The sequence below is a fragment of the Aspergillus wentii genome (genome assembly GCF_001890725.1).
Source record: "Aspergillus wentii DTO 134E9 unplaced genomic scaffold ASPWEscaffold_2, whole genome shotgun sequence".
In the NCBI taxonomy this organism is placed as follows: Eukaryota; Fungi; Ascomycota; class Eurotiomycetes; order Eurotiales; family Aspergillaceae; genus Aspergillus; species Aspergillus wentii.
In genome coordinates this window covers 4,017,047-4,031,029 of record NW_024467833.1, presented here as the reverse complement: position 1 = coordinate 4,031,029, position 13,983 = coordinate 4,017,047, and the positions used below count along the sequence as shown (strand labels likewise).

At 48.2% G+C, this 13,983-nt stretch overlaps 4 protein-coding genes across 4 annotated transcripts; 1 reads left to right on the top strand and 3 right to left on the bottom strand.

Annotated features, from left to right (window-relative positions):
- Positions 1-34: 34 nt before the first annotated feature.
- ASPWEDRAFT_105170 (PSP1 family protein) lies at positions 35-2,791 on the bottom strand (the record flags this gene model as incomplete). The annotated part of the gene is made up of 2 exons (XM_040827704.1): positions 35-587; positions 642-2,791. 2 exons carry the CDS (start codon positions 2,789-2,791, stop codon positions 35-37), a joined length of 2,703 nt encoding a protein of 900 aa, XP_040693259.1.
- Positions 2,792-6,700: 3,909 nt separating this feature from the next.
- ASPWEDRAFT_180972 (NifU family protein) lies at positions 6,701-7,884 on the bottom strand (the record flags this gene model as incomplete). The annotated part of the gene is made up of 3 exons (XM_040831855.1): positions 6,701-6,956; positions 7,008-7,544; positions 7,606-7,884. 3 exons carry the CDS (start codon positions 7,882-7,884, stop codon positions 6,810-6,812), a joined length of 963 nt encoding a protein of 320 aa, XP_040693258.1. The 3' UTR covers positions 6,701-6,809.
- A 461-nt stretch (positions 7,885-8,345) lies between these two features.
- ASPWEDRAFT_37393 (zinc finger HIT domain-containing protein) lies at positions 8,346-9,631 on the bottom strand. The gene is made up of 2 exons (XM_040834664.1): positions 9,155-9,631; positions 8,346-9,093 (listed from the first exon to the last, which is right to left on the bottom strand). The coding sequence occupies exons 1-2, from the start codon at positions 9,222-9,224 to the stop codon at positions 8,588-8,590; spliced, it is 576 nt and encodes a 191-aa protein (XP_040693257.1). The 5' UTR covers positions 9,225-9,631; the 3' UTR covers positions 8,346-8,587.
- Positions 9,305-11,452, top strand: ASPWEDRAFT_736415 (Zn(II)2Cys6 transcription factor domain-containing protein; the record flags this gene model as incomplete). Its single annotated transcript, XM_040839353.1, has 5 exons — positions 9,305-9,750; positions 9,816-10,325; positions 10,381-10,455; positions 10,507-10,521; positions 10,661-11,452. Exons 1-5 carry the CDS (start codon positions 9,691-9,693, stop codon positions 11,450-11,452), a joined length of 1,452 nt encoding a protein of 483 aa, XP_040693256.1. The 5' UTR covers positions 9,305-9,690.
- Between the last annotated feature and the right edge of the window lie 2,531 nt (positions 11,453-13,983).

The following is a 13,983-nucleotide window of genomic DNA, read 5'->3' as shown; positions in this document are numbered from 1 at the left end:
ACGAAGGGATACCGTTGTTGCAAAGAGGTCGCAATCAAGAACCAAGGGACAAACCTTGGAATCGAGAGGTCCAGTCACCTGCTGCTGGATGAACACGAGAGGGACCACCTGGGCCAACAGCGTTCACTGGATAATCGACGTACCCCGAGTCCAGTCCATAGCCACCGGAGGAGTATGGAGAGAAAGGGTCTGAGGGAGACTGCAGACCAGTAGCAAATCCACCTAAGCCGGGTTCTGGCTGACGAGGGGCCGGGCTGAAGGACTGATAAGGGTCCGCATAGGCACTCCGCGGCAGGCCCATTTGGTTCGGGAGGACGTCTCTGCCATCCATAGCATCCCGAGCACCACCGTAGGCCCGATTGTCGTGCTGGAGGCGACGATCGGTGTGCGGCTCCTGACCGTATGGCGGAGTGTTTGGGATGCCACCCGTAGGCTGCAGACCAGCGGAGGGCGGAGTGACAAAGGATGCCGGGTTGATGGCAGACATCCAGATTCTAGTCTTGTAGATCTTGAATAGATCGGTGACCAGCGAATTGAAGTTGATGTACGAGTCCGCAAAGTAGTAGAAAGTGAGCTTCTTCCAGTCCCTGCAAGTAGTTAGCGTCAACTATCACTATTACACAAGGGTAAATGATACTGACATTTGGAACTCGGCATCAAGAATCTCCATGTTGAGTCTATGTTCAACAACCTTTTGCTGGCAGACGCGCTTGGCCTTTGCTTCGTTACCTTCCTTGTCGCGCAGAGTCATGATTTCATGGTTCTGGGCAAGTCTCTTGATCAGCTTAGGCTTGATGTCGGTAGGAGACTCCTGCGCCCCGTGAGAGCCATGAGGTCCCATGCCGCCAATTGCACTTCTGCCATTCAAGCCCGAGGCACTTCCGGAAACATTGACAACATTGGATGCTCCATTTTGGCCTTGTCGAGAGAACATCATCAGCCATTTGTAATGTTCTTCTGCGTATTGCTGCTTCATCTCCCGCGCCTTTTGCAGCGAGATGTTCGCGTGTTGAACAGTTCCAAGGTCAGTGCCACGATCGGCTTCGACGATAACGAGATCGCCAGGCTTCACTTGAAGTCCCGTATCCTCCTGGATATAGAAGACATCGGCACGGTGGCACTTGAAGGTAACGATGTACAGAAGCTGATTCTGGTGGGCGAGTCCGGGTTGGTGGCGACCGTAGGCATTTGGCATCGTATATGCCTGGTGAAGGGAAGGGGGTACGACGGATGGTCCATCGGTGGCGCGAATGCCCTGCTCATGGGCAAAGTACGATTCTGCAATTTGACGGGCGTGTAAATATCCCAACTCCATTTGAAGCTCCTCGGGGTGAGGGTGATGGGTCATATGAAAGGTTTGAAACTCACGATTTTGCCCTTGGGTATTGGGAAGAGGGCCTTCACCAATGCCTGTATAGCTGTCTCCTCGGTCTGCCAAACTAGGCCGGGGAGTGACACTTGCCTGTGTCTCAGCAGCCGAGCTGATCGAAGAGTGGCGGATGGGAATATCAGCAAATGAGTGTCTACGACTCTGTGGGATGTCGGCAATGCCACCGAAGTCGAGTGAAGTCTGCCAGTGAGCCTTTCTGACATTCTCGAGGGCACGGTTTTCCAATGCGAAGTTTGAAAGTTGCTTCTCAAGGTTGCCAGAATGTTCAGAGAATCGTCGCCTCGGGTTGTTCCGGATGTTGCTGTATCCAGGAATGTCGCCAAGTTCGTCGAGGTCTTCGACGGCAAGGTCTACTTCTTCCGGGACGCTTCCTCGGATACGGTGTACGTTGTGAAGAGCACCACCGACGGCGTATCCACTGTTGATGGAGGCGGTTGACCCAGCACGGTCCCTTAATCTGTTATCCATCTGACCAGCGGCAGCTGCCTGGCGCAGCAACGCGTTTTCTCTTGACAGCTGTTCAATAGTGCGTGCTTGGTTCACAGAATGATGATAGTCTCCATCTGAACCGTTGGGGCTGGTTTCATCATCGTCATCTTCGCGAACACGACCGAGCATAGCAGGATCATGACCAAGTTCTCCAAGGAGACTAGGGCGAGACGAACGGTGTTGCAGTGCAGAAAATTGCCCGCCATTTCGAGGACGGCTACCGGAGTGAGCTGCGCCAGGCTGCTTGTTGGCCATCATACTCAAATATTCGGGGTCCATTTGGCCCACGGAGTACGACTGGGATCGATAGGTTTTAGGAGTCGGGTGAAGTGGGATAGAAAATGGGATGGTTGAATCACCAGGGCCCGTGCGGCTGGTAGGGCTCATAATCTCCTCAGCAAGATAACTGTTGGCAGTGGGAGGATTGGACATGGTGGGAGATGGCACGATTTCTGAGAGCCGAGGAGGTGGCTCTTTACGAGATTCGGTATTCCAAATCCCATTTCCTCCCCAAGAAAACGAGCTGTTTCCAATATTGTTCCAAGACATAGGGCCGCCCATCCCAGGGGTTGAGGCCGCTGCCCAAGCTGACTGGTCAGTTGCGGGACTGGTTGGGTTAGAGGCACCAGATGACAGAGGAAGTCCTGAAGTCAAGGAGCTCTTTCGTTGGATGTTGGTGGGGACTTCGTTGAGCCACGATGTGCGACGAGCAGGTTTGGGGGCCGGCATGCTCGCAAATTGGTGAGTCAGCTGTGAATGGTCTCCATCGTCGTCAGAGGATGCCAAAGCCTCTGAGTCAGGAGTAGAGCGACGAACGCCAGGGTGTGTCTTTTCGAGTCGAACTGAGGCGGTACTCGCAGGCGAGGTGGTGGATTTTGGCGCCTGTACAGGCTTGCCGGACTGTGCAGCCATGGTCATTCCTGGATCGGAAAGTCGTGGCTACACGAAGATCAGGTTGCACGTTCGAGTTGCAAAGTCGGAATCAGACTAATCACACGTTAGTTGGTTACGGTCCCAAGACAAATGAGCCGGCATGTTCGAGTAAGAAACCGCTCTTCCACGTAGGACAGCGCGAGAAAAAGAAGAATTCAAGGAGGGAAGATGCGACTCAACCTCGGCGGCTGGATTCGGTCTGGGAAAAGCGTGACATTGCAAAGGGCAGCGTAATAATATTCAGGTTGTACAAAATAGTCTGACCAGCATAAAGAAAACATCTTGACCACTCACCTTGAGCTTGTTGGAGAAGTGACGTCAGAGGAGAGGTAGATGAGTGGAAGAACTGTGAAAATTGAGAGGGGTGAGCGTGTGTTGTCTTGGCCCCTTTGGTATAACACTTGCAACCAAATAGAGAAGCATTCACTGCGTGTGGGTATAAATAGACAAAGTAAAAATGGTACAATCCCCTTTCCAAGTCAGGTGAATAAACAAAGGAAGCTGGGTCTCTATTAGTGTAGGAAGACTTGATCAGGGTAACTGTTCATATAAAACGGCAGACACAGTCACTCTCCAGTATCATATAAAACTTCAAAACGCTTCAAGTCAGTTCGACGTGCATGGGTAATTGGAGGAAGTCACTTGACGAGAGATGGCGGGAATAGAAAAGGAAAAACTGAGGAAGGCAAATATGAGAGCAAGTCACACAGTCATAAACTGCTGCTTGTGGCAAGAATGAGAGCTCCCAGTCTGTATACACAGGGTCACCCGAAGCTCGACCTTGGGGTCAACCTTGCAGACCACAGATTTGCCACAAATATGCCACGGATGTGGCAATAATGATTCCATATAGAATAGCATGCAGATCCCAAGAAAAACAAGGGTTATATCACAATCACAATAAATGCACAGAAAAGTGCAGGAAAAAAGGAAATTGGAGGCGCATTGCAAAACAGAGGGATATCGATACTGTTAGTACATACCTTGTATGTGAAAGAAAAGTACAATTCCAAAACAGATCAACAATCTTATGACGATTCAAATATCGCAGACGGTCCCAGACGCGAAGTAATATAAAAATAGGTCGATTGTTTCGTGGTCGCGTCTGTCAATAATCTCAAATGTAAGTGACCGTCCTCGTATCATTGCATAGAAAGAACCCCAGACTCACCAGTCTAAAGATCAAACAAAACAACTTTTATTATCTATCCAAGATGAAGAATCGCAGTCGCAGATTAGCGTCGAAGAAGCGACCAGGCTTCCAGTCTAGGTGAGAGAAATTGTGGATGTGGCCGGCGATTCGCAAAAGGCTGGCGACAAAGTAGCATCCGTATCCTCGGCTGATCGAGCGATGCGATAGAGACCTCGGAGATTTAATTTCTTTTTTCTGCTTTTTTTTCTTCTTTTCCTTTTTTTTTTTATTTATCAATCCAATAAGATAAACAATTCTATAATCGTACTGGCGTGTCGAAAGCGCGATGTGAAGATGTCACAGGGCAGTGTGAGTTTGGAGATCGATATGCAGGTGGTAGCGTGACCACAGATGACGTTGAGCAGCAAACTGGCGCCAAAGAACGATTGGCAGATCGCCTCAAGAGCAGCAGCGCATCTTGAGAAAGAAAAGATATATAAAGAGCGAAAAGCAGACAGCTAATTATCGATGGGAATCCGATTGCTAGTTGGATGAAGCAGCGATAGGGAGAGGGATAGTGGATTGACGGGAAAATGATTTTCGCGGGGGAGGAGGGAGGAGGAGCAGGAGAGGTTCTAGGTGGTGCGGAGAGGCGAGCGGCGCAGCTTCGCAGGGACAGGCGTTTGGGGGAGGGCTGGAAACGGGTCTTTGCAACGTTGCCCGATTGATGGACCAGGGATGCAGGTCTTCTTTCAAGGGGACAAAGGACGGTTGAAGATCGGAGGATCTGGTGTGGGAGAGAGATGGAGAGAGGAAGAGTCTAATTAATAAAGAAAAAAAGAAAGGAAAAGGAGGGGAGGGTCGAGGTAGAAAAGGCCAGAGGGAATAAATGGGTGGTACAATCGGAGCTACCTCAGGCCACTTTTGGGTTGGAAGGGACAGCGACCCGAACGGGGGTTGAGCAGAGAAGAGGAGAAAACGAGCCACGGGTCGGAGGGGGAAGAGCAAGTGGCGTCGAAGAAGAGGAGTAGGAGGGTTAATTAAGATGGGAGGAGGAGTGGCAGGAGAGAAAAGAGGATGAAGAGATGAAGAAGAAGAGGAATGGAGACGAGGGCACGGTCGTTAGTTAGTTCGTGACGGAGAATAATACACGATGACAGCGACAGGGAAGCAATTCAAGTGCTCTTCAATGGAACGCTTTGGAGCGGGTCTGCGGGTCTGAAGATCCTCCACTCGAAAGTACTGTCGACAGACCATACAGACTAGACACTAGATATTGACTACGGAGTACTGGTCAGGATACTCACCTCTCACGGGCAATGTTAATAATGCAGGGAAGCAGAGCTATCCAAGTAAAGCACGGTTATTCGTACTAATGTTGAAAATGCGGAGAGGCTGTGGCTGTTCGGCTGCTCTCCGTCCCAGTCCGGCCCACAGTCTATTCTACAAGATCGAGAGAGTAAAAGGTCAATTAAATCAGATTCTGTATCTCATATCATCTGGCAGAATAATTGATCTGTAGACTGTCGACTGTAGACTGTACGTATTCATGCGACGATCAGATATTACATGCAGCATTGATCAGGTTGCAAAGATCCTCTACCTAGGTACACACAGACTGTGGACCTTGTCTCTTCGGCCCCGTATCCGTGAACGTCATTTTGCCTTTTGATTCGGTTCCTTCAACAGGGGATGGGGAAGAAGAAAAAAAAAAAAAAAAGAAATTATGATAGTAGGATAAAACGAGAGGAAAAAGAAAAAAGTACTCATCATCACTCAGCCTGGATCATCTTCCAAATTGTCTGTGCATCGATCTTTGTGCGGGGGAAAGGCCACAAGTCAATTCCAGCCCTTTTTTTTTATTTATTTTATTTTCTTTTTTTCCATTTTGCGGAGAGAGCTTTTGCTTCCATTTCTTTCCCCTCCCCCAGTTTAAAATGCCCCGCTACATCACATAGTATTTCTCTTCTACATTCCTGTAATACATTCCTTGCATTCTTATTTCAATCGTATCAATCCATCAACATACAGCTGAATTATCCAGATCCCAGCCCAAAGTAACATTAATCATGGCCCAAATCCCATGGTTACAAGCTCCCAGCTCTCGACCCAGAACTCCCCCTCCTTCTCTCCCACGGATCGCCCCCGTTCGACGCTTTCAGTCGGAGCCAAGCTCTCGCCCTCTGTACACTGACGTTTGATGCCCATCTCTCATGGATGTAGCAAACAGGAACTAAATACCAACTACACCATCCAACCATTCATTCATCCCAACTCCCTGTCCTTAAGTAACCTTATATAATGTACTTCCTCCGTAACCCCTCTTCAAATATATCCCACAATGTACTGGACTATGTGTTATCCGTGTCGCCTCCTCTCGGCGAATCGTCGTCCCCACCGAGGTTTCCGTGTGAGCTTGGTTTTTTGGCCCAGTTCCAATCCATGATGAATGATGTAAGAATCGAGTCACATTTTACTCGGTCTCCTGACTTGGGCTCCGTTGTTTTTTGCACGGTCCAGATCCCTGGCCCAGCCCATTCCGGATGGTGCTGGGTTTTGTTTGGTACCTGGTTCGATCGGTCATGTGGGCTGCTGACATGTACCTAGGTTAGGTAGGTAGATGAACCTCTTCGTGCGAGCGTGTGGGTTGTGGCTGGTCTGGTGGTTTCGTTGATCGTTTCTCCTGCCAATCAGGCTGGTTGTTGGAGCTTGGGCTAGATCATGATTGTGCTATCTATGATGGTCTGGGTCAATGTCGTAGAGGGGAATAGTATATCGTGTCTATTACAATCTCATTTTACTATGTACAATTGTCAAACAGCATGACAGTGACGTATAGATATCAAATCAAATCAGATCAAATGCTCAAGCCGCGGAATCCAATGTCTTTTGCGAAGCTGTCGCCTCAGGTCCCTTGGTTTGACGCAACTTCTCCTCAAACTTGGCAAACTCGTGCATCGAGATCTCTTCTTCCTGGTCCATCACCTGCTCAACTCCCTTGACTTCCTCAATCTGTGGAAACGTTAGCCTAGAAACTACAACTCACTTCTCCGAGAAACTTACGTAGTGCATCAGCATAGACTCAATGCCGTTCTTCAGCGTCACAGTGCTGGAATCGCAGGTTCGGCAGGCTCCACGCAGCTTCAACATGACAATTCCATCCTCGAAGCCACGGAGTTCAATGTCGCCTCCGTCCTCCTGAATCGCGGGTCGGATTCTAGTCTCCAACAGCTCCTTGATCATGCTGACAACCTCATCATCCTCCTCGTTGAAGCTCAGCGAGTCTTCCTCGCCACCTTCCTGTGCATTCTCGCCGGTCTTCTCAACAACGCTGACAATCGTCTCGCCAGATGTCACGGCTTGTGTTATCAGGCTGAAGACTTCCGGCTTGATATGCGCCCAGTTCACATCACTCTGCTTGGTCACTGTGATGAAATCGGGTCCGTAGAAGACAGACGAGACACCTTCGATATTCAGCAGGTTTGCCGCCAACGGCGACGGGTGAGGCGGGGCGAGAGTCGATCGCGGAGAAAGATACTCAAGGAAGGAGGTCGGGAAGTCCTCGGGGAGGACATGGTGGTTAGGGATGAATTTCAATGCCTATAATTCACATAGTTTAGAGTCTTGGCCTATCATTATGACAAAGATACTATAGACTCACATCAGGGTTGGGTGTGTTTTCAGTCTGGATGAAAATCGTTCGGGCAGAGAGGACCTGAGACGCAGGCTGGTGGCGAGGTCGCAGAGTCGGTCTGCGACGCGCCTCAGACGCTGTGATAGCAGGCAACCGAGCCGAACGATGGATGGTTCTGTATGATCCAAACGCCGCGGGTCTGATGGTTCGCGAAGCCGACTCAGCAGCGCTCAAGGGCTGCATTGTCAGTCTCGCGTTGAGAATCGTCCGTCGAAGCATGGTTCCTGATGTTGAGCTAACAGACATTTTGATGTGAGAATCGTCCAGATAACAGTATATTGATGTATGGATCGTTTGTTAATGTTTCGTCGAAGATATTTTGACGGGATTCCTAAACGCCTATCCGAACGCCCGAGCTCTGACGCAATTTCCTTCACGTGACTGTGGCATTTTTTTAGGTCGACTCTGATTGGTCCGTCGGGCATGTTAACAGGTTTTGATTACTCATTTCTTGGCATCAAATGTATCGATGATTCGATTGAAGTCGAAAGTCGAAATCATGAATAATATACATGGTGGTGTAGTATGCAGGGTAGTATGTCATACCAACAGATGGTAGCAGTTAGTTTGTGTATGCTATTGCAGACTGCACTCTATGATTCTATCTGGAATCACTATCCGAATACGTCTGCTCAAACTATATATAATGGTTCTGGATCACTACAAGCTAGGCGCAATAACATCAACTCTAAGGAGTAGCAAGTCATTACTCGTCTTTAGACATTCCTCATTTGCCTCTATATTAATCATTTCAATTATATCTTACATGTCTATCCATTATTGAAAAAAAGTTGCATCATAGTACATCGTACATCCTCGGCACATTTCATCGAGGTGTATCACTGGTGTAGACGTGCTTTATAAATACGTCGTCGTACAGCAGCATATGGGCTTGAGAACCCAAAGAGATCCTTCACTTCCCAGACATGTTACCGTGAAGAATATCCCCTCATGCAGATTCCCCCTGGTGGTTTTCGTCATCACCAGCAATCAGAGCAACAAATCGCATGAATCCTTCCGCACTTTTCCCAGTCTCTACTCCCTCTTCACACTGTTCCCTAAGCTTCCTGACTTTCCCCAATCCCCGGTTGAAGCCTTTCTCGCGACTCCAAGGTCCTCGACTGCGCGGAGCTCCTCGTCTTCTTCCAAACCCGCGTCCTCGACCTCGGTGACTGTGTGACACCTCCACCCACTCCTCTTCCAGCGTAGCTTTATACATATCCCGTAGTTGACCACGAAGCTGAGGATACCGAGAAAGCAGGTCTTTGAGTTCTGGGGATGATCCGAGCGCTTTCAAATCGAACTTGCCATGTTCCTTGACCGCGCCATTACCGGTTTCGTGTCCGTTGACAGCATCTTGTGGTACGTCGGAAGCATTCACTTCAGAGGGTTTCGGCGATTCTGGTTTGGGTGCGCAGTATATCTTGTGGGATTGGGTGCAGGCGAGCGAACAGCTGATAAGAAAATAATAAGTATCCAAATCCCAAACCCGACAAGAAAAATTAGAATAGATACCTCATAAGCCCACAAGTAGGACAGCGATATTTGGATTGTTCCGAAGAACAGACTTCACAGACACCAGGCATTTTGATTTCCTGCAGGCCCTGAGCACTTAGTACTTGCCGTCGATCATATCATGGTTGTTCCCAATCAGCTACGGTAGATCGCGCTGAACGTCTGAAATTGTCGACGCCTGGAAAAATGTATCTGGAGCAATCTCGACAATCCAAGCAGACTGCGAATATGCAGCTCAGCAATAGATAACACGAGTGGACCGGAATTTCAATTCAACTCGCGACCTTGAACTTGAACATCTTGGTCTAAAAAAACAGGAACGGCGGGAGCGTAGCATCACATGTCACGTGGGGTAAGGGCGATCGACCTCACCAAACAACAATCCTCGTTAATTATAGGGCATAGCTAGCATATCATCATTCAAACGAGCAAGAGTTCTAGTTACTTCGCCGATATTTGTGGCGTCGGTGAACCTGTCCACCTGCATCACGTTTGAGATGACTTGCTGCTGACCATTTCCGAACGCCTCCGACGAACATGGGTGGTGTGCCGTTCAAATCAACAGGGTGCAATACTTGCCGACGGCGAAAGGTCAAGGTACTTGATTGCATATTATTCCCTATTTATAGTATTTGCAGATATTAATCATAGCGCACTTATAGTGCGATGAGGCGAAGCCGGAATGTATGAAATGCGTCAAGAATGGCCATGTGTGCACGGGCTATGAGAGAAACAGGGTCTTCATCCACAAAACCTCCGGGAACGATACCCAGAAGCTTGTTTGTCGATCAAAGCCAGCGACAGGAAGCTCAAAAAAGCCTCAGCCAATCGAGGTGGCTTCTGAGATACCTCATCTCAATGCCAACCCTCAGGTCCGATCGCAGCTAGCTGCGTCATTCATCGACAGCTATCTTCCTCCGGGACAATACATAACCGGAAAGAATCTCTTTGAGACTTTGCCTGATCTTGCTGGACGGAGTCAACTTTTGGACAAAGCAATTATATCCCTGTCAACTGCCTTTGTTGCGACGCAGCAGCGTGATGATCGGCTTCTACAATATAGCACGAGACTGTACGGCAATGCGATGGAAACTTTGCATGGCAGGATCATGTCAGGGAACAATCTAAGCAAAGATATTCTATACACCACGGTGATCTTTCAGGTATACGAAGTAAGTACCAGGGTGCTTCTTATTAGTCTCTTGGAAGTGAGACTGACGATATAAGTTAATCAATTGTTCCCCTCCTGGGTTCGGAGCATGGCTGGCTCATGTACAAGGAAGCAATGCGATAATGGGTCAGGTTAATAGTCGAAAAGAGAAGCCTCTCATAGAAAATTAATTTCATCGACAGCTTAAATTTGTCACGGTTAGTTTCTCCAATGCCCATTATCTGTGTGATGATATTTGAATTGTGTACTGATGAAGTAAAATAGCTTTGTGATGCTGTTGGAAAGCGCAAGGCAGCAAGCCTCTATAATGCTCTGGCTAGCCACGATCCTTCTCAGGACACGGCTGATCCAGAGCCTGTGGATGAGTTTATCGACATGTTGATTGAATGCACTGCTCTTTTGGAGCAAGTTGACCGTCTTATCCAAAATGAGAATTCGGATTTTGAATATACCCGGAAGACAGGCGAACGTCTAATGCAAGCTTGTCTGTCTCTTGAGGAGAAGCTTCACAGGACTTGTCTTGCAATGCAGGGGAAGCTTGGGGCGCCGTCGTCGCTTAAATGCGATGCGTCTTCTAAACAGAACTGGAAGTCATCCATTTCTTTGGATGTCTTTCCTGATGCCGTCCACTTCCCCTCCCTGACCTGCGCAGAATCCCATTTGTTGTATTGGACTGCATTGGTTCTGATTTATCCGCTATTTGACCAGCTTCTCGATCTGCTTGGTCAAACTGGCAGCAGCATGGCATCTCCAATCACATCTCCCTCTCTCAGCGGAGGGCCGATAAGCCCAAGTCAATCCGTCGAGTCTCAATGTGAGGCAGATTTCACCACCCTTGCGGACCACTTCGCCAGTGAGATCTGCCGATCGGTTGAGTATTTCATACAGCCAGATATGAAGACATTGGGGGCCCAACTTCTGCTAGCTCCTCTGAGCCAAAGCACGCAGTTTTTCTATGTTCAGGAGTCGACTGAAAAACACCGATGGTGCCAGGGGGTGTTTGTGCTTATGGGCCAGCTGGGACTTGGCATCGCTCCTTTACTGAAAGACATGGTTTGGCCAGAGTACCGTGCAGCCCAGAAGAAAAAACCTTTAGCTCCACCGCGCCCGGTTGAAGCGATTTCATGAAGATCGCAATGGTCAAATTCTACTTGAATTACTGCTACCGAAGCAGCCGCGACAATGCAAAGGACATCATCCCTCCAGAAGCACATATGTGATAATGGCGCTGTCCCAATGCCAATCAGGCAGGGAACTGCCATCTATTGGGTTCCACATTGTTGGGATATAACTGCAGGGTGGTATGGATTCCATCCTTTATGATTCTCCACTGTTCAAGTCTAACTGTACTACCTTGAAGGCGGAAACACGTATCCGCGCAGCCCATTTAAAGCCCGCGACAATCTTGGTGTCATGTAGGCTGCAAAATCAGATGCATAATCACACCGATATTCAGGTCCAGGCTGACCTCGAGATTTCACGTGCGATGATCGAATTTACGAAAGGAACGTGAACTCATGCAAATAAACAATTGACCGATATACATGATTTCGTTTCCCCGAGTTGAAAAACAAGGGTGCTGGATTTCGGCGAAGTTTCGGCCTATTATTTACGGGGTGCATGGTACTTGGTCTGCATATTGGAGAGCCCGGGATTTGATGCGAAGCTGCAAAATCAATAGAATGTAGCAGGGGCCATGGCTATCAAAAATGAGGTCCTCGATGGCCTACCTGGGATTTGGATAATCCCTAAGGGGGAGGAAAAGAAATTATACGACACCGACAGGGCTCGAACGTCAGGCATATATACTAGTGGCAAATGGTTGAAAACTTCACTTTCCAAGGAATCTAAGCACGCGACTTGAATCCGAACAATATCAGATTATCAAAAGGCAATCTGTATAATTTTTTTTGTTGGTTGAACAGCAGGTGACTAGGTTCATATAGTAGCATTTCTTTTTTTCTGCCTGCCTTGGTGGTTCCAATCCACTGGATACAATTTTCTACGGCATCCTCGTTTGTATATATCTGAGCGTTCCATCCTCAGATACCACCAGTCCATGCCAATAAACATAAAGATAGACACAGTTTTCTTAGCATCAACTAGTTTCTGTTTATCCACCAAGGTCCCGAAATACATCCGATTCAATATCCAATGTCTCGGTAACCCGAGTACGGCATGCATCTTCCCTCTCTCCTTAAGGGTCCCATCCGATCTCACCAGCCCAATGCAGTGCAACCTGCGAAACCATCAAATCCCGTGTGACATTGTCTGCATATTGCAAGAAATACAAATATAATAATCATGTGCTGGTTGGTTGAGAGCTGAAGGATGCATATTTGATATCAGTTGCCTGGTAGGAGCCTTTTTTTTTTTTTTTTTTCTTCTGCAGTCTCTAGTAGTTTATCGCCCCGCAATGATATGATAGACGATAAGGATGAGGTGCTCAATTATGTTTCTTTCTTTTCTTTTCTTTTTCTTTCCCGGTCCCAGGAACTTAGGTGATTTACAGCTGCGGGTTTGAGTTGGCGATCTGAGATTATTCTACACCGATGCCGTGGTCGTGGTATTTGCGTTCCGTCGGCGGTTTGGTATATATAGGCCGCTAGTGGTAAGACATGGATTCAGCAGGGATATCTATTGGTAATAATTAATTAGTTATGGATGTGACGAGAAGAAAGAAGAAATATATTCAGTTTAATAACATATAATCGAGAAAAGAAAGACAGTGTTGAAGGCAGCCTCGATGCTATACAGATGCTCTTTGTAGACCCACCAGACAGGGATATTAATAGCTCGATGGCATGATAATTATCCAATTTGAGACAGCGAGTACTGAAATATCCAGCGTATAGCGCATACTATGTCGCCTTACGTATCATATCCTCTGCACACGATCGGGATAATGTAGGCAAACGGCGCGGGTCATTGCCTCGTTCTCCTGCATTGGCCGATGCCATTGAATCCATGTGGGTTTGACGCCGTGATTGGGAGCAATGAGAGCATCTGCTCGACTTCATCCTCTCCATCATCCCGGTTCTGTTTGCAAAATGCTGCAGCGAATCCCCAGCTCTGGCCTCGTCGCTGTCTTACGGGCCCTGTCTAGCACCATCTGTAGTCTCCAGTCTCACTCTCCAAAAACATCCGGTAAGCGAACAGGTCTTTTTTTGGCCCACCAACTAGACAAGACGATCTGAATGCCCCGAGAGCCTTTTGTGGTGTCGATGGTGGTGATTGCTCGATGGATGGCCTGGATTGCGGCTGGGCGGGGCTCGCTGCGTACTTTTATTACGATGGATTCTTCTGACAGGACGAATCCTCTGATTCATTCAACCATTAATCAATCCATTGGGACTGCCAGAACACCCCAATGCCTCTGATGGCACTCCTCCTTTGACTTCTTCTTTGCCTCGCGGCGAAGATCCCGCGGTCCGTGGCCAAGCGGGCGCACACCAAAACTGGAGAATATCCGACGGACTCACCTCTTCTTCGACTGCGAGACTACGGGGTCTAGAGTCAACCGGACGCATTATTCGTGATAGTCCCGGACTCTTGTCTTTCTTCTGCTGTACCTGTCATCTGTCAACCCACTGCAGGCTCGCAATTCTCATCTCTCTCCTCGTTCTGGATTTTTATTTTATTTTTACTTTTATATATTT